This window comes from Arvicola amphibius, chromosome 12 (assembly GCF_903992535.2).
Source record: "Arvicola amphibius chromosome 12, mArvAmp1.2, whole genome shotgun sequence".
Classification (NCBI taxonomy): Eukaryota; Metazoa; Chordata; class Mammalia; order Rodentia; family Cricetidae; genus Arvicola; species Arvicola amphibius.
In genome coordinates, this window is record NC_052058.2 from 25,486,159 (window position 1) to 25,513,399 (window position 27,241).

The window sequence follows — 27,241 nt, forward strand, 5'->3', positions numbered from 1 at the left end:
TTCAGGGATGATAGAAATGCTCTCCAACTTCATGAGTAGTGTACTGAGAAACCACTGACTTGTATTTTGAAAGGGTGAAATTGTATAGCATGTCATTAGATCTCAACAAACATGACAGGGCCGTGTTAATAACAGTCATCATGTCTAATAGCCAAGAATTCTGGTTAGCTTCCTGAGTTCTGGACCTGACTCACATATTACAGATGGCCCCATGTCTGTAATCTCAGGAAACCTGGTGCCAAAGGCTACTTGCCCTGAATGAAGGGCTATGAAAAGCAACATCTTCAGGCCCTTATCAGTCTCACAATGTCTGATGCATTATTTAATGCCCATCTCATCTTCCCAGTAGCCTAAGGAAGTTGTCATTATTCCTATTGCACAGATGAGGCAGCAGGAACCTGGGGACAACGGAGGTGGGACTCCACAGATATGTTCCTCTGGAATTGAGCATCCACCACCCTGCCACCTGTGTAGCTGGTGGCTGAGAAATGAGCAGGGCACCCTCCTCTGCTGCCATGTCACATGCCCTGGCCGTGAGGCGGTGCGAGTTCTGCCAGCTGCAGGAGGCTCTCACTGGTGGAGGAAAAGTCAGACTTGTGACCTTTGTGCAGCCTGGAGCCTTGGCTCTGAGCAAGCCCAGAAGCTAAGGATGCCTCAGACGTCCTGCCCAGGCTTCCCACCTCTCCAGGGGTTACAGGAATGAGGGTTCCCTGGGCTCTCAAGGCTGGAGTGTCTGGGATTCTAGCACACCCTGGAAACCTACATAGCAAAAAAGCAGCAGCAATATCGCTCACTCCTCAGAGCCCCTGGGTCCCTGAAGGTCATAGTTCCCTGAGTCTTTGATGTTGTAGAACTGGATCTAAGTGACTGCCACAGGCCTTGGGAGCTCTGCTAGCCCTCCCTCCCCAAGCATCTGCCTGCCTGCTCAAGCTCTCACACTCTCCAAGGCCTTGGGGAGGCTGGGCAGTCTGAAGGTGAGGAAGCATCCCCTCCCATCTCTGCTCTGGAAGTCAAGTGCTCCCCCGACCCCACCCCTTGCTGTGCTAGGGACTGAATCCAGAGCCTTATATACAAGCTAGCAAGTAGAGCCACCCCCACCTGCTCCTCCATCCATCCATATCCAAGTCTGCCCCAACTGTACATTCTCACCGCATGGCACCGCCTCAAGCCCTTGCCCCTCTAGTTCCCATCACGCTGCCTAGCATTCATTAGCTAATCCTGCTCAGATCCTTGGTTCACAGCAGGGGGAGGCTCAGCAGAGTCTCGTGGGTCCTGCAGCTGGGCGTATCCGTCCCATTTTGCTTTTGGGAACATCTTTACATACATGCATAGATAGTGCAGCAACTTTGTTGACACATATAGGCACTAAGCTGAAGGCTGCTCCCATCATCCTTCAGGACAAAGACTGCATAGTTTCTCCTATAAGGAGGCCATAGGGACAAAAAATGTCGAGTCACAAGCTGTGGTCCTTTACTGTTCACACTGGGCCAAGGATCACATTATCTTGTAGTAAGAAGTAAATAAAGTGTGTGCGTATGAAGTAGTACCGGAGAATTTCAGTAATGCCACTGTCACTTCCTCCACCTGCTGCGAGCAGTTGCGGCCCAGAGCTCAGAACACAGCACCTTCCTCAATCTCCTTCCTCCCGATTCCTCTGTGTACAGGGTGTGCTTAGCATTGTAGTACCACAGATGACCACCAGGTGGTGACTAAGCACTCCAGACCTCGGGTTTTATGGTTTACTAGTTTGTTGTTGTTATCGACTATGTAAAAAAAAAAAAAAAAAAAAAAAGCCCTGTAATTATGCCAGGGCTCCAAACTGTTGGCTAAGAAGCAGTTCCTTCCTACTGTCCCAGATAGGGAAATGGCCTGCCTGCTTTTCTCAGATACGTAGGCTCCAAGCCTCCCGCGGTTTGCCCTGAATCCACTTACCCACTGCGAAGTCCCAGTCATCTTCCTGAGAGCTACCTTCCCTGCTGTTTCTGGAGTTGGTGCCACACAGTCCCTGGCACAGCCAGATCTAGCCAAACAGCTCACTAGCTGATCAGTGTGACAGGATTCCTCTGCTCAGACTCAAGGGAAGACACGAGAACAGCTCTGCAGACTGCTCATCCTTCCCAAGGCACTGAGCACTTCCTAGGAAGCCCGCCAGTAGCTCATGTCCCCCAAAAGACAAAGAACAAATGAATCCTACAACTTTTGACAACAGAGTTGCAAGAACTTGAGGGACATGAGGTAGCCATGAAGGATCCAGGCAAGTTTCTAAGCAGGGAGCCTTAGAATACTGCTGGCTTTGGGGCACACTGGGGAGGGAGGAAGGGGCTGGATCCTAGTCTGGCTAAAAGGCAGGGTGCAGTGAGTGTCCCCTGGTTGTGGCTGGGAGAGGCTGGACAAGGGAAGGTGATTCCTGGGGACACCCAGATCCTGACCCCAAGCTGAGTGTCAGCTGTCTCCCTCCTTCTTCCCTCCCCCCTTTCTTCCCACAACTCGCACTGGATACATTCACAGGAAAGAGAAAAAATGGTCTCAGGGTTCATTTTTCTCAAAACATATATTTACGTCTCTTCTTAGTACGCTTCTCAGCACCTTGCTAGAACCTTGCAGGAATGTACGGTTCTCCCACCCAGCACCCCATGCCTTCCCCAGGGCTCTTCCTAGCCCTTGGTGACAAGGCCCTTCACAGCTTGCACAATGGCATCCTTGTCAATACCAAACATCTTCAGCAGCTCAGCTGGCTTCCCACTTCTTGGCACTTGGCTGACAGCCAGGCGGGTGACAGTGACTCCGGGTTCGCCCACGACTGCGGCAGACACGGCCTCACCTATGCCACCTGAGAAAGGAGAGTCAGATGGGTCTCAGTCTGAGCCCAAGATGGCAAAGGTTGCACATGCCCCCCACCCCTTGCCAGAGCAGGCATCACTAATCCATCATAGCACTCAATACTCACTCCAAGTCCAAATGTACACTTCAATATGGTTTTTCCTGAGATAGCTCAGGAGGGCCTCAAACTGATCACAGTCTAGGATGGCCTTGAACTTCTGATTCTTTTAATTCGACCTCCAGAGTGTTGGGATTACAAGTATAAGCCACCTGCCCGATTTTGCAGTACTGGGAATGGAACCCAAGACTTCATGCACCCTAGGCAAGGACTCTACCAACTGAGCCCTACAGCCATTTTTGTTTGTAGCTTTGTCTGGTTGAGAACTCCCTATGTAAATCAAGGTGACCTTGAATTCACAAAAGATTCACCCATCTTTACCTCCTGAGTGCTGGGATTTAAAGGGACATTGATTGCCAGGACACTTAGCTTTACACAACTTAAAAAAAAAAAATCCAAACCTTTTTAAAAATGTGCCCATTGAGCATGGGGACCTTGGGGAGGGTTGAAGGGAGGAGGGGAGAGGCAGGGAGGGGAGCAGAGAAAAATGTAGAGCTCAATAAAAATCAATTAGAAAAAAAGCTGAAAAGAGTGCCCATGGGACATCTTTTTTTTTTTTTTTAACTGGTCCCCTGGAATAGGAGTGTTAAACGGTTGTGAATGACTATGTGGATGCTGGGGATCAAACCAAGGTCCTCTGGCAGACTGCCGAATCTTTCCAGCTCCTTGCCAAATCTTTCCAGCTCCTTTAGCTTTTAAACATTTATTTTTTTATTTAGTATGTGTGTGCACACGTGGTGGAAGGCAACTTGACCCCAAGTTTTGGACTTGACCTTAGAGTCTAAGCTCACATCTTCCCCGGAGACACCTTTAAGAAATGTGGCAGGTGCTTGTAGGATCTGCTTTGAAAGGATCAAAGATGACATTCTGTATGTAGCCAGAAAACGCACAACCTTACGTCAGTACAGCTGGGACTTGGTCTCTTGTGAGGGCTTTGGCTTAGGGACCCAGCTAACTTACAGCTGTGGACTGGCTAAGCTCCACGAACCCTTGCCAGGGCTGAGAATGGCAAAGGCAGAGGAATTTAATGCATTGTCTACCCCTTGGCTCCCTGCCCCTGCCCCTTTCTTTAGCCTTTCCAACCCAGTCTGGTGCAGTCCAATTACCTTCATAGTAGTGATCCTCCACCGTGAGGATCCTGCCTTTGGTGGCACGGGCAGAGTCGAGAATAAGCTTCCTGTCCAGGGGCTTGATGGTGAAGGGATCCAGCACACGGATATTGATCTTCTCTGTGAGGGAAGACCAGGACACAGCTAAGAGAACAGCTATGTGCTGTGCTATGCCCTGTCGTGGAACTTCAGGGTCTCCTTATCCTAAGTAGGGTGTCTCGGAGATTGTCTCATAGCTACTGGCCTAGAAGAACTGCTCTCTGGGGCTGTCTGTCCCCTTGTCCCCACTGTTGAGGCTTTGCTTACCAGTGCCCTCTGGGAGATCCATGCTACAAGCCATAGTCCTGTTTGCCCCCAAACCACACAGGCCACTCTGAATACCTACCACCCTTCACTTCCTGATCACAGCTTGAGAAGTGACGAGTCTGGTGATCCTATTGAGAGGTTAATGCCTGCCCTACGATATCACTAGCTGACATTAATACCTATAATAATAGTACAAATGCAAAGTCACACCTAAGGCCTCAGGATAGACCCAAAGGTTAAGGACCAGTTTACAGATGGGCAAACAGAGGCACAAGGATGGTGAGTAATGTATTTAACTAGGGCTTGGTTGAGCTGTGGTTCCAGTCCCAACATCAGGCTCCAAGGCCTCTGATATGATACACTGGGACCATAGGTTCTAGAACTCGTGTCTCGCTGGACATGGCAGAATGACTCAAAGGGTGGCTTCAGTGACTGGCATTTAACTAGATGAGATTCTGCGACGGCGCCAGTCTGGACCCCACCTGGGTCCCTTTCTCCTCACCTTTCTTCAGCAGCTCCGCAGCAGCCAAGGCCTCATGCAGAGTCACACCGGCCCCGATCACCGTCACCTGGTCATCTTTGCTCTTCAGAACCACCTGGGGGTGACATGGGGCCAGTGAAGTTCAGACTACGGGCCAGTGAAGTAGGGTCTAGTAGTGGGAGCAGCAGCAGGGTTGGTGGCTCTCTGGGGTTCTCTCAGACCCAAGGACACAGCACTGACCTTGGCTTGGCCAACCTGGAAATCCTCATTGTTACTGTAGATGATAGCATTTTCAGGGCGGCTGGTCCGGATGAAACAGATGCCCTGAGATTGGAACAGATAAACTGAGAAATACAGGACAGCACTTAGACCTGCCCTATGACAGAGGGGGGAGTTTTTAGAGGGCCGCTAGGTGCAAGCCTCCTCCAGCCACCAGTCAATGATAAGCTATAGTCATTGTGTCCCAGCTGCTACAGCCAGGAGCTGGGGCTTGGTCTCTGTGGCTGGCACCTCTAAACACATGAGAGGCAGCCTCAGCTTAGCTAATCTCAGACTGCAAGCAAGAAGGGGGACTCTCTCGACCTCTCAGTGGGGCTACTCCCCAGAATGCCTCAGGAGAGAAATGGGAAACCCCATGCTAGTCTCTGTCAGGCAGCTCTTGATCTGAACCATGAGGCTCAATTTACTCTGTTCCTCAGCTCAAAGAGGGCAAGCATCAGCGGCTGTCAATCCGGCAGGTGTTGGTCATTCGGCCATCACTGCCATGAAGCACCGAGAGCGGTGTTCTTCCTGGCCTTGTTTCTTTAAGTTCTACAAACACCAGGGACAAGGTCAGGAAATGCCTCCCTGGGCACCCAGTGACCGACTCTGTGCTTGCTTGCCCACCCCCTTCAGTCTCTCTATGGAAGAGCTAGTTTCAAGAACGGTCACGTAACTAACCTTCGTATTGGCTGCCAGCTCCACTGCCTTCTCTGTCGCCACTCCATCGCTTGGGTAAAAGACAGTTGACATGGGGACCGACCGAAACATGGCCAGGTCTTCCAGGGCCATCTGAGAGGGCCCATCTTCTCCTGGGGTATTGAAGAGAAGAAGATGATTGGCACCCCGGTTTCAACCCCTCACACCCCTGATCTAAGGAAGGAACTGGGTGCTAGCATCCGGTCTCAGCTCACCAATGGACACGCCACAGTGGGAGCCACAGAGGTTGATGTTGCTCTCAGAGATGGCTGCCATGCGAATCTGGTCGAAGGCCCGTGTAAAGAAGGCCGCGAAAGTGCTACAGAAGGGCACTGTCCTGTCGCGTGTGGCACAGCCCACAGCAATGCTAACCTGAGGACAGGAAGGGCAGGTCAGCCCTGAAGACGCAGGGAGCCCAGAGCCCTCCCGAGGCCACATGTGGGAAGTAGAAGAGCCTGCGATCCTAGCATGCTAACTCACGTGAGACTTCAGTATGCCTACAATCTGTTAATAATCACCGCAAAACTTCTCAAAATCATCTTCCTTCAATGCACAATATAGTCAACAAGTGTTATATAATAGGGCAGAACAGGTTCTTCTCCTAAGATTGTTACTACATTTGCTTTGTTAATTTCCTTTTCTTCTTTAATAGTGAGTTAAGAATTTTAATGTGTTTATTATCTGTAAAATAGAAATAGCTATGATAACTATGTTATAAATATTTTGTGTAACCTATATTGAAGAAAGTGTTAAGTGTTTGTACAAAGACTTGAGAATATGAAAGTGTATGTTTATCTGTTATCTGGGAAAGTTGTGGAGGAAAAATCATTTTCCTTTGACACCAGGTATGGTAGCAGTCTGCAATCCCAGCACTCAGAATATAGGAGTAGGAATTGAAGGCTAGCCTTAGCTACATACTGAAATCTAAGGCAGCCTGGACTAATAAGAGCCCATCTTAAAAAAATAAAAGGATTCTATAGACCAACAAGTCCCTTTACCACCATACCTGTCCTACATACAAGATCCTCCATGTGTAACTGTCTCTTGGGAATAATCACCCCCAAAGTGGCTATTCAAGATCAAAGGTCAATATGGCTTCCTTGTCGCTCCTATGGTTTCTCTGAGCTGGCCCATAGCTGGCAGTTGGCATTGCCAATATGGCTGCCCTAGGGAGGAAGAGGACTTCATCTTGCCCCCACCCACATCATGGTGGTCCTGCAGCTGTGGCTGGCTGTACCCCTCAGCCTATTCCAGCACCTACCATGTTTTGCTCAGCAATGTAGCACTCAATGAAACGGTCTGGGTGCTCTTTTTTGAAGAGCTCTGAGAAGGTGGAATTTTTGGTGTCCCCATCCAGGGCAATGATGCGGTCACTGGCGTGACCCAGCTTGGCGAGGGCCTGTCCGTAGGCCTTCCGGGTGGCTATCTGTGGGGAGGAACGAAGGCTCTGAGTACCACTGGGGCGTGTGTAGGACTGAGGCTGTGCACGGCAGCAGCTCATGACTTAATTCCAGCACCAGGGAGGCCAAGGCAAGCGTATGTTGAATTTAAGGCCAAGTTTGGGCAATACACAGTGAAACTTGGCATCAAGAAACTAAAAACAACAACACAAAAAGGGAGACAGAACAAAAAAGCCCAGCAAGACCTGGAAATGGCCGAAACACAAGATCAAAGGCCTGGGTATCAGAAGGCTGCAGGCTGCATGAAGGGTTTTACTCGGCAAAGCACAGACTAACACAGCGCTGCCTAGCTTCTACCAGACCACAAAGGAGCCCCGAAGTCTGCATTCTTTTCAACTAGAAGCTTACTGTGTGACCAAGGGTAAGTCCCTTGCCTTCTCTGAGCCCCTGGGAGTACATAACTCCCCCATTAGGAGCAGACAGGAACCTGAGCTCATTCCTTCCACAAACCTCTGGAGGCATCTTGGCTTAGACCTCAGGAAACTAAAGAACCAGCCCCACCCCAATTCTTTCCATTTCACAAAAGAGCCAGCTAGGTACCTTGTCCCCCACTTTGTAGCTGGGTGGGGTGGGCATGCGGATGTTGGCAATGTCCACTGAAGGGGCATCCTCCTGAGGGGGCGTGGCCAGGATCTTCTTTTTACTCTGGACCTGGCTGTAAATCTCCTGGATAATCTGATCAGCCATGTTTTTGGGGAGGGGCTTCCCATGCCATGACTCTTTGTCCTCGATCCCTGTGGGTACAACCGGAGAAGAGAGAATGTCGTCAGGCAGGAATGTCCACAGAGGAAAATCCTGGGGATGGTGGTGTCACAGGAAAGGAGAACAGGACATCATTAGGGACAGAAAAGGAGTAGGAGCCAAGCATGAGCAGATGTGGATCCCCTTTGCCATTGTCCCCATAGACCTTGCCCCAGACTCTGCAGGCCATGCTGGAGAACGCAGACTCAGTTTTGCAGTGAGTAGGGAGGAATCCCCGGTAGAAGATGAAGCTGACAGTCGGAAGGGAGAGAATACTTCTAACTTATGTCACTGCAGCCTAAGGAGATCCAAGAACAGATCAACCCTCGCAGTCAGTACCAGGCAGTCTGAGGCACCCCCAAACCTGAACCTCCATGTTGGTTCCAGGGATTAACTGAAATCAGCCAACTTGGCAGCAGCAGGCACCTTTACCTACCATGGCATCTTGCCAGCCCCCTTTTCCTTTTGAGTCTCACATAACCCACGTTGGCTTAAAGCTCATTAAGCAGCTGAGGGTGACCTTGCTCTCTTCTGCCTCCACCACCCAAGTGCAGGCACATGCCACATTCTTGGTTCTCTTTCTGTCCTTTTTAATACAACCATCAGAAGTGAAGTGAGATGTCTCATTGACTCTGATTACGTAAGGCTTGATGTTCCTCCATCTTTAAGGAGGCAAGGGTTAAACAAGGCCTTGGCATCTGGAGTTCACCCCTGGGTGTTGAGGAGGGACTATGCTCGCTTCATTCGATGCAGGGAGCCATCGTCTACAGCCCGGTGAAGGAAAGCCTCTCCCCAATGCACTACTTCCTTGGGGGAGAATTCAGGTCTTTCAGGAGCTCCTGGGCTGTGCAATTCCAGGCTATGCTGCAACCCAGGGCGGATGGCTGGAGCTGGCAGAAACACTCCATTAAATGACACCATACACTAAGGTCGGGTAGAGGGGCTGTCTCACTACGAAACGTCTGCCTGTCTACATGGCTCACTCAAGACCAGCCACTTTAGGAAAATGACCAAGAGCAGGCATTTCTCCAGGCACAAGGGTCTCTGTGGGGGTGAGGAACACACACAGACCTGAGATCCCACGGCCCTTGAAGGTCTTGGCGATGATGGCTGTTGGTTGGTGCTTAGCCTGGCCAAAGGCCTTGCACAGCTCCTCCACGCTGTGTCCATCCACGATGATGGCGTGCCAACTGGGGAGAGAGGTGGCACAGGGTAAGGGGCAGCCAGGTGCCAGAGTACCCACAAACGCCCTCAGGAAAAGATATGGCCCAGCATCTGGGAGCTTGCCTGCATGCCACCCCATAGCTTACTCCAGCTGGAAAGCCTAAGACACTACTGTTTCCAATCTGGACTTCCTTCCTTTCCCTACATTATTCTGCCTCCTTTGGTTACTTTTAATTTCCCTCCTTTCAAATAATTCTATGCTTAGGTCATGCACCGTCCTCTCGTCCTGATCCACTCATTTCCTACTAAGAGATGTTTTGGAGACAACGCACGGAGTTTGGAACGCACCTGTTATTAGATTAATAAAATGTTTGGCTCAGTGTCCACCAGATTCCTCCACAGATGCTGCAAACTTTGAAACATTCAACCGTGTTCTCTAACCTCTGTCAAGGAGCTGGGACATCTCTGTGAACCTGAACACCGTTGGGGACTGAACCCAGAGCCGTGTGCATGCTAGGCAAGGGCTTTACTATTGAGCTATGCCCGCACCACCACCTTTTTGGTTATTAATAAAGATGGCAGTAGACCGAAGATGTAGCTCAGTGGTATTAGTGCTTGCCAAACATATGAGGTCCTGATTCTATCCCTCAGTAACACATGTGTGCACATATACACACACAGACATACACGGTAATTTGTCCAAGGTCATAATGCAAGTTGTATGAGGACACAAGGAATTACAGACACAGACCCCAGGGGGTATTGCCAGGTTTATACTCAAGTTTCCAGACTGGTACAATCTTGGGGAAACCCCGTATAGGCACCTTGTGGCAGTGTCCTTATCTGCCCAACAGAAAGAATATTCCTAACCCCCCTTTCCCCCCTTTGTAAGGCCAAGACAACCTCAACAGGTGTTCTCATCAACAACCACACAATTCACCACAAAGGGAAGCCATGAACACCCCACCCAAGGCTCTCGAGCCCCACATTTCCCCAGCCCAGCTTGCTTCCCAGCCAGCCGTCCTCCGTAGCCTCCTCAGCCATACGGCACCTTAGAGTCCCCAACCTCTTGTCTTTGGGGCTGAGGAGAAATGCTGAGGGGGGAGCCCTCAGGCTCACACCCACCTTCCCTGCTTCACAACACTGGATTCTGAACTCATTGTCCCTGAAGGTTGAAGTGGGAAGTTGAGAAAACCTGATTATTATTTCACTAGCGAGGAAGCCTGCTCCTACCTTCCAGGATGCTGGGGTTGGACTAGCCAACTCATGTTCACTTTGCTACATGTCCTTCAGCCTCATGGACTGAGCTTATGTGCATTTGCACCTGTGGACTCTTCCCCCGTAAACAGACTAGCATCTAGGTGATGAGATATGCAACCATGTAAATACGCTTGCTTTAAAAGAGTCCTTCTCGGGCCACAGCCTCACACATACCCAAAGGCCTCACAGCGCTTCTGGTAGATGTCCACCTGGTGCTGCAGTGGGGCTGGGTCACTCTGGCCCAGACGGTTGACGTCAAAAATGGCAACGAGGTTGTCCAGCTTGTAAATCCCAGCAAAGGCCATGGCCTCCCAGACAGAGCCTTCGGACACTTCCCCGTCTCCCAGCATGCAATAGACGCGGTAACTGTGGACAAAAGGCAAGTGGAGAATGAGACCCTCAATACCACCCTCCCAAGAAACCTACTAGACAGAGGCACAGCCAGACACAGATGGCTATGTAGAGCAGGCAGCGGGGACACGGCTAGGTCAACAGTGTCACTAGGACCATAATGCCCAGCCCACTCTCCACAAGTAAGCTGCCAGGAGCCACAGGACTAGCTGCTGAGATGATGCGGATCTGGGCAGTAAGAATCAGAGTTGGGGCTGTTGGGGAAAGAGTTACAAGGTTGAGCAGGCTGGAGAGCAAGCCAACAGCCCCTCCCCACTCCCCCAACTCCCCTGCCACCCCAGAGTAGGATAGATGGGACCTTGGAAACCAGGCTCATTCCACCTGGGGGGAAAGAATAGGCACAGCTGCTCAGCATAGGGTCCAGATGCCTCATGGGTAGGCTCTCTTGTCCTTGGCCTTTCTCCAGTGGAGCTTTCTGCCCTCAACACAGGCAAATGTGGGCATCTCAAAGCCGGGTGTGAAGGTAAGAGCATGAAATCAGGCTACATTACTGGGAGGGTGGGGTGAAGTGGAGTGAGGCTGAGGCAGGGGACTGGCTCAGAGACTTCCTAGCCTGGAGAGTGAGGCTACTACCTCTCTCCATCATGGGTCTGCTCATGGTTGGTGTAGGGCCCTGAGCTGTGTGACCTCCCTGAGATGAATTCCCCAGATCCACAGAGGATAGGAAAACATTCAGATCTGCCAAAGGACTTATGTCTGAAGGTTGCATATCTGTGTCCTGGACTGTCCAGCTTGCTATATAGGAAAACACATGGGAGTTGGGGGGAATACCCTTCACCTTGCCCCATGTTCAGCTGTGTGGTTCTCTCTGGCCAGGCTCACAGAGGATATATACCCCTTAGCTGCTCATGACAGCAGTTTGAATCCCCAGAGTGACTGTAGGCCAAGAGCCAGGCAGCTAGAGCTGTCAGCATGACTCAGCACTTCCTCAGCCAACAGGCCAGAGAACTTTCTGTATGCTTCCCTGCCTGGGGTTTTTCTTGTGAGCCATCTACTGGGTGGGGTCACTGGTACCCTGGCCCAAAGGGCCCACATTTCAGACACATGCTTTTCTGGACCGTGGTTTTCCTCAAGTCATCTTTTCTCTTCCTAAGGTTACCAGGAGCCCAAACACCCCAAAGGAGTTCTGGTCTGGCACAGAGCTCCCCAAAAGGACCTTCATGATAGGAGCCAGAGAGGCAGGCATGTGGGGATCCTGTCTAAGGAGGCTGAATGGCTATGTCCCATGCCCAACCACTTCCATAAAGTGAGACTGGGGCCAAGCAGGGTCACAGCATGGTCTTGTACTTCAAGATTGGAGACAGAGACAAGGCTGGCCTCATAGGGTCAAAAGACTGAGGAGAGGAGGATATCCTAAAGTCCTGAGATGCTGGGAATCGATGAGGGGACCTAGCTAGAGATGCCAGACCTGTCCAATGCTAGGGACTGGTGCTACACTGTGATCCACTTGAGTACCCGTCTCAGTACGGCTCTCCAGAGGCTGTAAACTAAGAACTGTCACTAACAGAACTGTCAATATCAGACTTACTCTGTACATCAGAGTTAAAAAAATTCAAAGATGTTGGGGCTAGGGGAGCAACTCAGTGGAGGAGCGCTAACTCAATTAGACAAGGCCTTTGCGCCCCCTGCGAAAAAACAAAGACGTGACACGTGCTTAAAACCATAAAGACTTAGGCCAGTCAAGAACCGGTTAGCTTCAGGTAGAGGTGCCTGCCTAATGTGTGTGATTTGTTGTTTTGTAGCTAAGACAGGGTCTCACAATGTAGCCTTGACTTACAGAGATCCACATGCTCTGCCTCTTGAATGCAGGGATCAAAGACTCACACTGCCTAGCATGCCAGCCTAATGTTGATAGATCCTATTTACTCTATTCTTCTTTTTTTCTTTTTTTGGTTTTTCGAGACAGGGTTTCTCTGCAGCTTTTTTAGAGCCTGTCCTGGAACTAGCTCTTGTAGACCAGGCTGGCCTCGAACTCACAGAGATCCGCCTGCCTCTGCCTCCCGAGTGCTGGGATTAAAGGCGTGCGCCACCACCGCCCGGCTACTCTATTCTTTAGATCACAGAAATAAAAGCTCTACATCAACAAACAAGGGCCAGGGGCTGCAAAGGTGAAGTCATAAAGGTCAGGTCAATGCTCATGGAAACCATCTTGTATGTCCAACAAGATGAGCTAACTGGTCTATGGTATGCCCACAGGACAGGGCATTGTAGACACCAATGCAGCTCTTGCTAGTTTAACCCCAAGGAAATGCCTAGGATAGACTGTTAGCATGTTTTAGGGCTCAGCGGGTGAAGGCACCTGATACTAAGTCTGCCCGACTAAGTTCAATTCCCCAAGTTCCTGATTGTCCTCAAGTTATCCACGGACCTCCAGGGCACGCACATTCGCCTCTTCACTGCCACAAACAAATGGAGACGGGGGATGTCTAGTATTTTAAAAAGCAGAATGTGAACTTATATTAGAACTACAAATTTGTAAATTCTTTTATGAAGACTTAATGTGGAAGAAATATATTCTTAGATTTAAATTAGGGAAAGGAAAGGGAGCCAGACTTGGAGATGCATGCCTATAATTCCAGCCGCTTATGGAAGAAATCAAGGCCGGATGATCACAAATTCAAGGTTAGCCGCAGCAGTTAGAACTATAAATAGATAATAAAACAGAGAGCTAATCCCTTTTTTGTTATCACTGTTCTATAACTTCGTGCTAAACAGGCAGGGTCCAGACGTGATTCGACTGTGACTGTTCTTTCAGGAGACCTGAGTTTTACACTATCGTCTTCCACTTAATATCGCTCCAGGTTGTAGTTTTCTGTAAGTGCTACTAAGTGTAGGTTATTTTATTCTGGTAAACAAGTATTTTAGCCACGCAAATAAGAGCATGAAGACTGTTAGGCATTTGTCTAAAATATCAGAATTTTGAAAGCCCTGGGACACTGACTGATTGTCCCTGAATCTCAAAGGGTAACATACCAGGAATTTGAAAACTGAAAAACTTGGTTTTTTTGTTTGTTTGTTTAACTGTATCACTGCTGGTGAATAAATATACTTAAAGAAAACAAAACAAAAACTTTTAAAAGAGACTGCAGGGAGAGAGAGTGCCAGCAACCTCTTTGTCTCTATCAGCATGCCACCTCTGAGCGCCTGGCTGGGCCTGATAATCTCCTGGTGCCCTGGCCCTTCACCTCCACGCCCCCATCCCCTACACAGTACTGTCTGAGGTCCCAGGCCTCAGCTAAGCCTGGCTCTAAGCCACCACAGCCTCTGAGAACCCACTAAAGCCCTTCTCCCTATACTGGACGGATAGACATGTTCTATTATGTCGAGGTCAGGAAACACTCCTTCTCAGGGAATTACTTCAAGCAACTGTGGGAATAATTAACTCACACCTCTGGATCGAGGCCAGATAAAAGGTTCTTAAACATACACCTTACTCTGTGTACTTTACCTCAGAATGAGTCATTTCTGGGTGTAGCTATGCTCGCCCTAAAGCTCGGCCAGGAACTGCAAGGAAGACTGTGCTGTGGGTGACTCTGGACTGAGGGGTTGGGTTCTGGAAGGGCTGGGGCTCTCCTAGAGAGCTGATCCAGACCGCCCTCCCCCCCAAGAACTTCCCATGAACAAGTGCTTCCCAGTGTGTGGGCAGGGCAGTCAGGCTTCCTGCAGCCACCTGCCCCCAGAGGGACCTGGCCGTGCCCTCTCTTCTGCAGATTTGACCTACGGGGAAGTGGGATGTTCCTGGCTGTAGGCCAGTCCCCTCCAGCCCTCCTAGGAAGCTCCTTGCCCACAGGGCACCTGGGATACTCAGAGTCAGACCAGAGGCTCTAGGTAAGTGCTCTCCCCAGTGACACCTCACACCCTCTCCTCAGTGGGGCTTCTAGTGAAACCTGGCACTCAGCCTTGTTCCCACTTGGCGGGCTGGAGGAACTGTTTGGACCAGTGGTTATTCCTAGCAGCTTGTTAACTTCCTTGATGCAACCTGCAGCAGACTAAGTGGCTGAAATCTGTCCCGAGGGTACTGGAGTTCTATAAACCACCTGGTCCAGAACAGCTAACCCAGCAACCAGGCTGTACCCACCCACCAGTCTCTTCACCAGCTGATGGGAGGTGACAGGACCCAGGAACCTTCCAGAATAACCCAGGCCAAGCTTCCTGGTGCCAGTCAGACATGGGGGTAGGGAGGCAGGCTTCTCTGACACGTCCAGGATCCAGGCACTAGATTGAGGGCATGTGGTGGCACCATGTACTTACTCAGGGTGCAAACCTGGCCTCACAGCCAGACTCTGGAAGGGTCTCTTACATCTGATTCGATATAATCTGAAAAGGGTGTTGGCCAATGCTGTGGAATAACCCTTCTGTACGCTGTGAATAAATGTTGCTCTCATTGGTTGATAATAAAAGCTGCTTTGCCCTATAACAAGGCAGAATACTGCTAGGTGGGAAATCCATGCAGAGCTGCAGGAAGAAGGGTAGAGTCTCTCCCTGACTCCTGACATGAGCCAGTCACCCAAGAAGCAAGATGCCAGCAGACCAGTAAAGCTACGGTCATGTGGCAATACACAGATTAATAGAAATGGGTTAATTTAAATGTAAGAGCTAGTTAGTAATAAGCCTGAACTATAGGACATACATCCTGTAAGTCTCTGAGTGATTATTTAGAAGTGGCTGCGAAACAGGACAGGATAGAGCAACCACTGTTTGCAGACCATGTCACCATCTTCAGGGCTTCGAGGGCAGAAGGGGGCACAGGTTTATTTTACTTAGCCCCAGTTAGGCAAGAAGAGAAGCCAGGGGTAATGTAGGAGGGGTTAAGCCTGGACCACTGAGGAACCTCCCTCAAAATTATCAAGGGTAGGAGTAGGGAGTGTGGGTTACCTGGCTTTGTCAAAGTATTTGCCTGTGTATGCCATTCCACAAGCAGCTCCCAGGCCCTGGCCCAGGGAGCCAGTGGCCACATCGGTGAAGGCTTGTTTCTGTCATAAGAGAGATCCACAGTTATTCAAGGGGCCAGGAAAGAGCCGTTTGCTTCCAACTCACCCCCTAAGACCCTGGCTTCTCTGGCCACAGCAGCCAGGGCAACATTTCCACCTTGAACCAGTGAACCGCTCCCCTGCAGAAGGCCCTTCTGGAGACTGAGTTCTAATTCAGACAGCAAAGTCACCATGGGAGTGGGTTCAATTCCAAGCCCTGTCCTCCAGTGAACTGTGTGACCTCAGGCTGGGAACTAAACCACTCTGAGCCTCATCACCTCACCTGTAAACACAGCTCAACACACAAAGTGACTAGAGATGGGTAACAGAGATTATACATAGAGAGGTTTTAGCACTAGCAATACCTACACCACAGTGTGCCTGTGATATGCCAGTATGTGCTGGGATCAACCTGGCACTGAGGGTACCACAAGTACTCTGCCATCACCTCCTCTGCCTCTTTCCTCTCTGTTTGTGCATAGGAAAGGGGAAGATGAGCAGAGACCAAAGAGGCCCCCCATTGGGTGACTTACCGGGACAGGATGCCCATCCAAGTCGGAGCTGATCTTCCTCAGGTTCAGCAGCTCTGCCTCGGGCAGGAAGCCAGCTTCAGCCCAGACTGCATAAAGGATGGGCGCAGCATGGCCCTGTGGGGACGTGCACAAGGAGGAGGTCAGAGGCAGAGCTGCAGGGGCCGTTCCCACCTTACGTGCAGCTCCTGGGCCTGGCTGAGCTGGCCAGTCAGGATATCCATTTCAGAGGAGGAAGCCAGTGAAGGCTACTTCTCTGCTTTCATCCCTCTCCAGACTCTTGGTTTTCAGCCCAAAGTTCCCACAGTCCAAAATCGGGAGGCACCATGACAGGTGCAGGGGGCACAGCTGTGCAGCTGGACAAGTCCAAAACCCCAGCAGGCAGCAGCCACCCTAATCCCTGTTTCTGGCAAGGGACATACTTGGATAGACTTCTAAGCCCCACAGCCTGCCCCAGGAAACCAGAGGCTGCTGAGCCAGGCCAGAGGACAGGTGGATTTTGGGTAATTGTGGATTTTTACTAGAAGAGGAAACACAGGGTGTCCACACTCCCAAACTGCAGTGGACTGTCACGCACAAGGAGGGCACACTTTGGCCCTCAGAATGTTGGCACAACACAGAGGGACTCAGGCAGAAGGCGACACAGGGGCTCCAGACCTGGACAGCATCAAAACTGAGCACACACCCCGCAGACACGCAGGTTCCACGGTAGTGTACCCCTCTTGTTAGTCTTTCTGATCTGCCAGGCTACTGAAGAGTAACCCATTAATTCTGGGCATTGGTTCCTTAGCTCAAGTTCAATTTATCAGATCGGCACAAGGCATGATGGGGGAACAGGACAAGCAGATAGTGAAGGAAGGATGGGCTGGGGCTGAGCTACCACGCACTATTCCAGGGTCCTCACAGGGCCCAGCCACAGGTAGGTGTGGCTGGCAGCACTCTTACCTTGGAGAGCACAAAGCGATCATTGTGAGGGTTTCGGGGATCCAGGGCCTTGTAGCGCATGGTATGGAAAAATAGGACAGCCATGATCTCAGCGGCGCTGCAGCATGATGTGGGATGGCTGTGGCCGAGGAGAGAAGACAGACATGAGCATCCTGGCCATAGACCCTGACCTACAACATCTACTCTGGCATGTGTCAGGGACCTGGGGATGCCTGCTCTGAGGAGACTCATATAGGCCTGGCTCATTACAGTCATGGGCTCCCAGTCCTTAGAAACATGGTACAGATTTCAAGGAGGCTACTATTGGTGACTTAGGATCTAGAGTGGCCAGTGGGTACCAGAGGCTGCCACGCTTTCCCAAGAGTACCCAGTATAGAGGGTGGAGCTTAGTACCTACCTAAGTGTTCCTAGAGGGACTCTAACGACTTAGCTGAGAGATGGTACCCACACCACTGACCAAGGAGTCACATCCCAGAGACTGCCCAGAATCCACTTGCTTATATAAGGAGTATTCTGCCCACTCCAGGGTCCATTGGAGCCACGGGCAGAGGGGTAAGGGAAGGTTTGCAAACCTGAAACACTAGTCTTTAGTTTTCTGAACAGACACTCTGAAAGCTGGCATCGAGAAATGCATAACACGCAAGCTCATCTTCCGCAAAAGGCTATCCTTGTAAAAATAAAAAACCCCTTCTGCCTGTGGATAAGAGCCGAGGGGGCTGGCAGAGCAAGGACCCGCCCTTCCAGTTCTGGAGTGGTAGGGTCTCTAGTTTAGAATCTTATTTTGATAGCCTAATGGTTTTAGAAAGCGCAAGGATCGTATCCTAGAGGCCAGATTAGTTCAGGCCTCACAGGATCACTTCTTTGACCTGTTCCCTACCCCGGAAGGGGGCCCAGCAGCTGCAGTTCCTGGCCAGCTGCGGAATCGGCCTAGCCACACTCCATTAAGTCACACAGCCTCCTCCACATGCAGCCACGCTCAGCCCTAATGCTAGTGTTCGAGATGTTTCATACTAAAACATAACATGCCAATACCAAGCCCAAGGGCACATGCAACCCTGGGTGGGAACACACCAGCAGCCTCCTCCCGTCTTGGGGTCCCCATCAGGTTAGGGGTAAATCGCTCCCAGCATAGACAGGTTAGTAGAGGAATCCAGAACTGTCCATGCTGGTTTAGTTCCCACATCCCCAACACACAGTAGCTTCATACTTAACCATCTCTATGAACTCCTGGTCAGGGGGGAAAGACACTACACCTGGAAAGAGGGAGGGGAGGACATGTAAACTCTTGCCTGGCTCCCAGGGACCCTAATCCCTTGTTTCCAGCATCAACTTCAGCTGAGAGCACCCAGGCCAACTGCCTTTCCTGCCCTTTGAGTACAGTCCCCTTCCCAAGATGACTCAGCAGTTAAGAGTTCACACTGCTCTTCCATAAGAGCCAAGTTCTGATCCAGCACCCACATGAGGAGCTGCCTGTAGCTAACCCCAGCTCCAGAGGTTCAGACACCTTTCGGCCTCCACAGGCACCTACACTCGCATGCGCATACCCATATACACACCTAAAAATAAAATAAATCTTTTTTAAAAAAAAATAAGTGCAATAAAAATTTAAGGGGGGATGGGAAATGTCATGGCTTGTTATGAGGAAGCCCCAGTGGGGAAGGAAGGCCCCCAAAGAAGAAAGATAGAGGCAAGGATTCTTGGCTACTGGCCACAGGGTGACACTCTGGCATGTCCATAACTAAGGACCTCTCGAGAATTACACGGCAGAGAGATAACTGCGGCAGAGGAATGCCCAAGCTCACACACAGCAGACAGGGAGGTTTTTACAAGCGAGGAATTTACAAGAGATGCCCCAAGTTGATAAGTGGATCAAACCATTGATTAAAGCTTTCCTTGTTCGGCCCCGGAAGAGGATACCTACAACACATCTGGCCAGCTGCTGCTGAAGTCCCACTAAGAAAGCCCTGCAAAAGGAGCCCAGTCCTCCCTGCGTCGCCCACAGCAATGTACTTCTGAGCAGGGAATATGGGCTGCATGCCGTAGCAAGTATGACGTAGTTGGCTCATCTCCCTAAGGCTCAGTTTGTTTATGAATATGGACGCTGTGAAGGGGCTTGGGGGGTCCAGTGAGAGCTAACACAAAGGTACACAGTGGATTGGCCACTGCCACTAGTGACTAAAGGCACAAGGGGCCAAACCTCTGAGGGTCTCCAACTGCTCCCCCACAGGTCAGGACTCTGCTTCACTCGTCACTCCAGCAAGAGAGTGGAAATGAATCAAACATTGAGAGAGGATGGCCACTTTTAAGCCCAGATTGCTAGAACATCTGTGGGGTCAGAAGTATAGGGACCTGCGGCTTCAGGACTGAACTCTCCTTGCAATCCAGCCTGCCTGTGGGTGCCATGTAGACCATACCTGAAGATGCGGGCTGAGCAGAAACGGGGTGAGGGTGGAGGTATTTGTGCCTCTCAGGGGTTACAAGTAGACTTGGCTGCTTGATAAAAACTGCTGCCTTGGCCCAAGAGGGCATTTAAAATATTGACCAGTTCAGTTTACCCAGGAAATGTGCAATGTTTCCCCGAACTGCCCCCGCCACAAACACACACACACACACACACACACACACACACACACACACACACACACACAAAGCTTCCTTGGTCCCCTCTCCAGGAGGGCTTCTACCTCTATAACATTCATTCCTGCTCTTGGGCTTCCTACAGGAAAAGGTCAAAGATCTCCCAAGGAGCCTCAAGCTTTCTCAATGAATGAACAAACCAGAGGGGCTAAGCACTCACCATGGCCTTACCATGACAGCCTCCAATGCTTAAAATCTACAAAGGAAAAGACCTGGACACCCAAGGGAGTACTGGGAACAAGTGGACTGGGCTTAAAGAGAGCAGAAGAAAGATCCAGATGTGATGTGTTCAGCTGCACACGTGTGTGCATATGTGCATGAAGGAGCCAGGGTATGGCCTTGGTGGGCTTTCCAAACTGGCAGGTTCTCTGTGTAAAAGCCCAAGCTGGTCTGGAATTCACTTTGTAGACCAGGCTGGCCTCGAACTCACTGAGATCCACCTGTCTCTCTGCCTCCAATGTGCTGGGGCCCTTGGTTAATTTGGCCTGGGATTCCCCAGTTAAGCTAAACCGGATGGCCACTGAGCCCTATAGACCCAGCAAGCCCATGTATAGGAATATACGAAGCATGGAAACATATGTTCCATGTGCACCCTGAGGAACAAACAAGAATGTTCCCACATTAAACAGCAAGGAACGACCCAGAACAAACCCTTGCATGCATCAACAGAACAGATAAATGTAACAGAGTGGCATATATCCAGCAGTGGCCATGAGTGACCTACCATTTACAGACATGACATCAGCGTCACCTCACAAACAGCATGAGGCAGAGCAGGGCATACTTGTTTGGGAATACATACAAATGTAATTTATGCACACTATAAAACAACAGAATAAAGGGGCATTCAGGATGTGTTTCTGGGAGAATGGGAGATAAGGAAAAGACAAAGAGATTGCCTCCCTCCACTGCTTCCCATTTTAGTTTTTGAGACAGGGTTTCTCCTTGAACCTGGCTAGACAGACTGATAGTCTGTGGGGCACTCCACCCTGAGCTGGGATTACAGGGTTACTGCCACACTCAGTATGCACATAGCCCCCCCTTTTATTTTGTTAGTGCACACCTATGATCTCAGCACTTGGGAGGTAGACTGTGTCCCATGAGTTCAAGGCTATCTTGCTGTATATAGTGAGTTCCAGGCCAGCCAGGATTATATAGCAAGACCTTGTCTTTAAATAAATTCAGGGCATCAAGTCCCTCGAACAGTGAGCTGATTCTCACCCAAAATGAACCTGATCCTGCACCTCAGACCATTCCTTCAGATCTTTGTCTCACCTCTTCCAAACCAGCTCTACTAACACCAAAGATCAGCTCTAATGTGCTTCTCATTTTGGGGCTGAGGCTGTAGGGTCTTCAGAAGTCAAGTGAACTGTTCAGAAACCCAGTGCCTGCCACCAGCAGAGGGAGGACAGAAACAAGAAAATGTGACATACAGGGGAATAGGGGTCTGTAAGAAGAAATGAGGCATGAAAAGTCATGTTACCACGTGGACAAATATACATATTATGCCACGTGAAAGAAGCCAGACCCAAAAGACCTCATTCTGTCCAATTCCATTATGATAAAATATACAGAAGAATTAAATTTTCAGAGACAGGAAAGCAGACTCAGTGTGGGGAGAGAGAAAATGGCAGATGCAGAAGGCCTTTGCTAGGGAATGTCCTAAAAGTGATAAATTCACTAAAATTACCATAAATATGTATGTAAGTGTGTGTGAGTGTGTGTGTGTGTGTGTGTGTGTGTATAAAATCTTGGCTGGGTAGTGGTGATGCACGCCTTTAATTCCAGCACTTGGGAGCTCAGGAGGCAGAGGTAGGTAAATCTGAGTTCAAGGCCAGCCTGGTCTACAGAGTGAGGTCCAGGACAGGCAGAGCTACATAAAGAAACCCTGTCTCAATAAGCAAATGAACCAAAAACCAAAAACAACAACACAATCTCAGAATTAGCTGCGAATACAATTCAGTGGTAGAGCACTTGCCTGGCTCCGGGTCCACTAACGCCACAAAAACAAAGTGCGTCAGAAGCCCACATTTCAAAGCTTTCACTCCGCATAATGTGCGTCCTCGGAGCAGTTACTCATCCGTCTGCGGAAGGACAGCAGTGCTCAGGAGTCTACACTTCCAGACAAGCCGCACAGCCCTCGCCCATTGCACTCTTCTCTATCCATGGATGCAACCAACTTCTGGGCAAGAGGCCCCAGTGTGAGTCCTGCTCTACCTCACTTCTAGATACAACAGCACCCAACCTAAACCCCCAGCTCTGTCCAGGTCCCTGGTCTCAGGGGTGTCGTGGACACCGGGAAAGAGAACTGCTCTTGATTCTATGGATCCAGGCTCTACAGACAATAGGCCAAGTCTAGGAGCCAGTGTGAGTTCACAGGAAGCCACAAGACAGTCCCCAGCAGAGCCTAAGCTAGTGCACATACCTTGGTCTCAGCTTTAAGGAATCCTGGCCGTTAGCTCTGCTGACTCAGAGCTTGCCCAGGCAAAGAGCCCAGTAGCTCAAGAGCTGCCAGGTGTCTTCACCCTGAATTGAGAAAGGCTGCTGCTGCTGGGGCAATCCCAACCACTTTGCTCTTGCCTCAGCTTCAAGTCAGGCAGGGGCAGGAGTCACACAGGGGGGACTAGTATCTTGAGAAGGCCCTCTGCACATGTCCCAGAATGCCTCTGAATGCCAGAGCTGGGGAACAGGGAAATAGACCCAACCACTTGAGCAGGGGAAGGGACCCCAGAGCCTGTCCACTCTGAACCCTCAGTCTCACTCCTGAGGGACCTGATTTGAAAGCCATGGTTTGGATGCTGTTATGTGGTACATGTTGGAGGTTTAAACCTGGGTGTAGAGGTGCTATAGAATGTTGGAAGGTCAATGGGGGAACTGGAGGTATGCTCTTGGACTTCCTGTTTTGCTAGGTTTCTTCCTCTCATACATATTCCCACCATGGGCCTCACCTGGACAAGCTACTTGAACTTTCTCCACCTAAAACTACAAGTTTAAACAACAACAACAAACCAAAACACCCAACAACCTTTTCTTTGGGCTGGAAAGCAGACTCAGGGGTTCTAAGTACTTACTTGTTGCTCTTGCCAGGGACCTAGGTTCAATTCCTAGCACCCACATGGTGGCTTCACAACCATCCACAACTCCTGTTCCAGGGGATCCAATGCCTCTTCTGACTTTCATAGATATGTGTATGCTACAGGCAAAACATTCACATAAAATCAAGAAATCTAAAAAAACAAAACAAGACCAGGTGCTGGTGGCATATGCCTTTAATGCCAGCACTTGGGAGGCAAAGGCAGGCAGATTCCTGTGAGTTTGAGGTTAGCCTGGTCTACAGAGCTAGTTCTAGAACAGGTTCCAAAGCTACACAGAGAAACCCTGTCTCAAAAAAACAAAACCAACCCCCTCCAAAAAAAAAAAAAAAAAAAAACCAAACTAAAATAAACGAATGAAAAAACTTTTCTTCATAAAGTTGACTGCCCCACTATCTTGTTATAGTAATGAAAATGAGACTAACTACATTTCTAGGATCTCATCAGTTAAAGATGGAGAAACTGAGGCTCAGAGAATGGTAGGATCTTTTTGACAAGGACATCGCTGTTCAGAACAGAGATGGAGACCTATCTCCTCAAGCTTACAAGCCAGGTCTGAGCCTACCCTATCCTCCCAGGTACTCTCCCAAAAGCTGTGGGTCAGAAACTCTAAGGGACTAGCTGAAAGCACAGACTACTTTCCCTTTAAATCAGGCCTGACTGTGGTGCATTGGTTTGGCTAACACAGCCTAACCCTGCAAGGTGAGGGCTGAGAACTTTTACCACTAGCCTCAGCAACCTGGCCACTTCTGGCAAGGCCACTGGAATTTCCTTTAGTTAAAGATTGGATGAGTTGGACCCTTGCCACACAGCTGCCTCCGCACGTGGCAGATGACCCCAGAGAGTCCCGCCACTGTGGGTGCCACCTTAACACAAAGGCCTCTGTGGATGGCCTGTCCACCCAGCTCCCCACACAGAGGCCTGTGTGCTGACTTTCTGGGACCTCGTGGGGTCTAGGGCATCCAAGGCTGATGATACGATACTGCCCACTTAGGACTTGCCATCCTGAAATCAGCAGCCTGGATTCTAACTGGTAGGATGTCCGGCCTCAATGGGCAGCCGGTGAAGGCTGGACCAAAGTGTTTTTTTTTCTCTGCCAGATTCCAAATTATCTCAGAAAATGGGACACATTGATTGGGTGGTAAGTTCAGTTGGTTGCAAATGACTGGGTCAGAACTTCAGTACCGAGCCTGCCTTCACTTGGTGCCTTTACTTGCTGGACCCCATTTACTTGCAGTGAGTCTCCAAATAAGCATTCAGGAGCCCCAAACACAGTCACATCTCAAGCCTTCCCGGAAAATTTTCTGTACACACATACACTCTTTGCACACATATTTCAAAATCATTCTTGTGACAGAGCTTGAGAAGCAGTGCCACTTCCTTCTGAAAAACATTTCTCCAAGTAGTACGTTTCTGCACCTAAAATAAATCCGAACATGCAAACACACATCATGTTTTACATACCCACCTCTTCCATTGTGCACATGGATACTTTCAGAGTTCACTGAACTCCCAAGGCTACAATGTAAACGTCAGTGTAACTCTGTAGCGGCTTGCAACCTTTTCCGCTGGAGAGATCACTGGTTTCGGTTTCCGAAGTAAGCCCCCTTACAACTGAAAATGTTACTTAATTTCTCTCTAAGGGGTACCTTCCCCCACCCCTTGATTCATTCTCCAGCCTGATAACCGACCCAAGAGGATTTTGAGAGGCCAGCCCCACACCAGGCAGTACTAAATAGCCACGGACTACCAGTTTGTGCAGATCACTTAACACACTGCTTCTCAATGTCTTCACCTGTAAACTGATTATCAGAAAGGAATCAAGGATGTTGTGTCATTCCAGGAATACCCAGTTAGCTGCCCCCTGATCTTGGCAAGGTTTGTGTGCTTATCCGGCTTTGCAAAATGCTCCCCGCACAGGGACCAGTTAGTTAATGCTCCGCCTCTCTGACTCGACTTCAGACCTGAAGGGAATCATAGGGCCGCAAGGAAGACGGTGTGAAAGGAAGTCAGGTCTCTACTTGGGCAGGGAACACCCTATACCGCAGGCAACGATCTAAATCAAAGAGAGATAACAGGTCCAAAGTATGTTGGGGAAGTACGGTGGGCAAAGGGCTCTCAAACCTGAGAACACTCCGTCTCAAAAGCACGAGTAGGGTTAAGTAGGAACCCACGCTAAAAGGCCAGAGAGATTAACTCCTTTAATAATATGTCCTGTATGGAACTGGCCAGAATCCAGATTTCTGGTCTTTGTTCACAGCTTGGTTGGGCTCCTGAACACTCCCAACCCAGTCCCCCAAACCATTTCACAAAGCCCACACCTCCGTTTCAGCGGTTTCACACCAGGCCCGATGGAGATCTCAGAATTTCTTGAAATCACCCAGTGTGGAAACACCGTTATCCCAGAACTTCCCTTTCTGTGTGGGCCTTGCTCCTTCGTTCTACAAGCTTTGCAAACCTCCCGCCTCGGGTCTGTTCTTGCCTATATTCTTTCCTCCCAAGCCTAGGGTGTAGCGAACACGAGTCACCTCCCCGCCCCCACCCTGAAGTCCTCAGCAGCGCTGGGATCCAAAGCAGGACCCCAACCCACAAAAGTCAGGAGTAGGAATAAGTGTCGAGGAGGGCAGCGTGGTTAAAGATTCGGAGATGAGTGGGCCCCGAGTTTCTTGCAAAATGGTGGACTCTCCACACAATTTTCTGCTTACACTGCAAGGGCTCAAATGCCAACTCTCGCTGTGACCTTGAACAATTGCTATAAACCCGAAACCTCAGTTTCCCCATCTGCAAGTCAGTGTAACCAATAGGTTGGTGGAGAGGGCTAAGGCCCACACGTGCGCCAGGTTCTCCCGCCAGCAGACATGGTGGCCACCGGGTGCAGCCGCGGAGCTCGGAGGCGCGCTCGGGTGGAGCGGGAGCCGGGGAACCCGGGCCGGCGGGAGGCGCTCGCGAGGCCCACGCGGCCGACCCCGGCGGCGGAAGGCTCCGCCATCTGACCGCGCCCCCGCCGCCGCCCTCATGGCGACTTCGTGCTGCGCGACACGGAGCCGGTGAGACCGCGGGACCCGGCTCCCCGCCCCGCCAGAACTGCGCGCTCACCCCGAGCCTGCCGCGGTGGTGGCCTGGATGGAGCTGATGCGCAGGCGATTGGCCGTGTCCTTCAGGGCCTGCAGCTTCTGCTGATCCGGCTTGTGGTAACCTTCCATGGCGCGGTCGGGCGAGGACGAGGACACTGAGGCTAGAGACGCAGAGCCAGCGGCGGGTCAAGCGGCGACAGGCAGCGGCCGAGGCCCGGTACTGCGGGCGGGCGCATTAAGACTCCTTAGGACCCACCCAAGAGGGCGGGGCGGGGGCGGGGCGGGGCGCCGGATCACCCCAGGCCGACGAGTGCCCTCGGGCCCCGCCCCTCGCTTTCTGGACACCAGCTGCCTGGCCTGGGGTGTCTGTCTGGGCACACGCTCTGTTGGCATTAACCACGTATTCTAACAGCACCAACAAAGTAACTTTACCACTATTCCAGGTTCTAAGCGTGGCTCAGAGTTCGCCGGCTGACTTGGGTGGGGTTGAGAAGAGAGATTCTCAGTGCACTTCACTAAGGAAAAGGCTGAGACTTGGCAAGGTCAATTAAAGTCACAGAGCTGGTGGGTAGCTTGTGGGTCAGCTGCAACAGAGTATCCCAGCCCCCAAAAGTCCCGGAGCTTTAGGGACCTGTACAGGGCATGAGAATCAATACACAGTACCAGTCACGGTAATACTGAGAAATTACTAGAGTAGGCTGGTTTCAGACTACGAGGGCCTATGGAGAGATTACTGGGTTTGCCTCTAGATCTGTAGGCGCAGGAGTACCACTGTTCTTACCAGAATGGGAGGAATGAGGCTCCCAGTGTGGAGGTAATAGAAAGCATTACCATCCCAGTCTCTCTGGATCCATGCCGCACGCTCAGGTCAGTAGTTTCTGGAGGAGAAAGCTGCAAGCCTGTGAACCTGTGAACCGGTGCTGGACAGAGGCAAAGGCACGTGTACAGCCTCAGCCCAGGTCGTCTCTGCGTCCTCCACAGCGCTCAAATTCACAGTCGTGAGACAATGGGCCCTGTGCTAGTGAGCGCCCAGCCCCCAGTGCTCCCTGTCAGGCCTGTTTCCCAGGTGTCCCAACCAGACTGAGTGTGGCATGTGATAGCTTCTGGCTTCTGCTGGCCCTGCCCAAAGAGGCTGACCCTCCCCCAGCTGTATACTGGACCTGGGA

General features: G+C 50.6%; 1 protein-coding gene across 1 annotated transcript; it reads right to left on the reverse strand.

Moving 5' to 3' along the window:
- Positions 1-2,532: 2,532 nt before the first annotated feature.
- On the reverse strand, positions 2,533-26,314 carry Tkt (transketolase). Its single transcript, XM_038349168.2, has 14 exons — positions 26,098-26,314; positions 17,273-17,390; positions 16,331-16,444; positions 15,703-15,800; positions 10,591-10,782; positions 9,064-9,182; positions 7,792-7,985; positions 7,053-7,217; positions 6,007-6,163; positions 5,774-5,904; positions 5,075-5,158; positions 4,856-4,949; positions 4,045-4,167; positions 2,533-2,830 (listed from the first exon to the last, which is right to left on the reverse strand). The coding sequence occupies exons 1-14, from the start codon at positions 26,202-26,204 to the stop codon at positions 2,655-2,657; spliced, it is 1,872 nt and encodes a 623-aa protein (XP_038205096.1). The 5' UTR covers positions 26,205-26,314; the 3' UTR covers positions 2,533-2,654.
- Between the last annotated feature and the right edge of the window lie 927 nt (positions 26,315-27,241).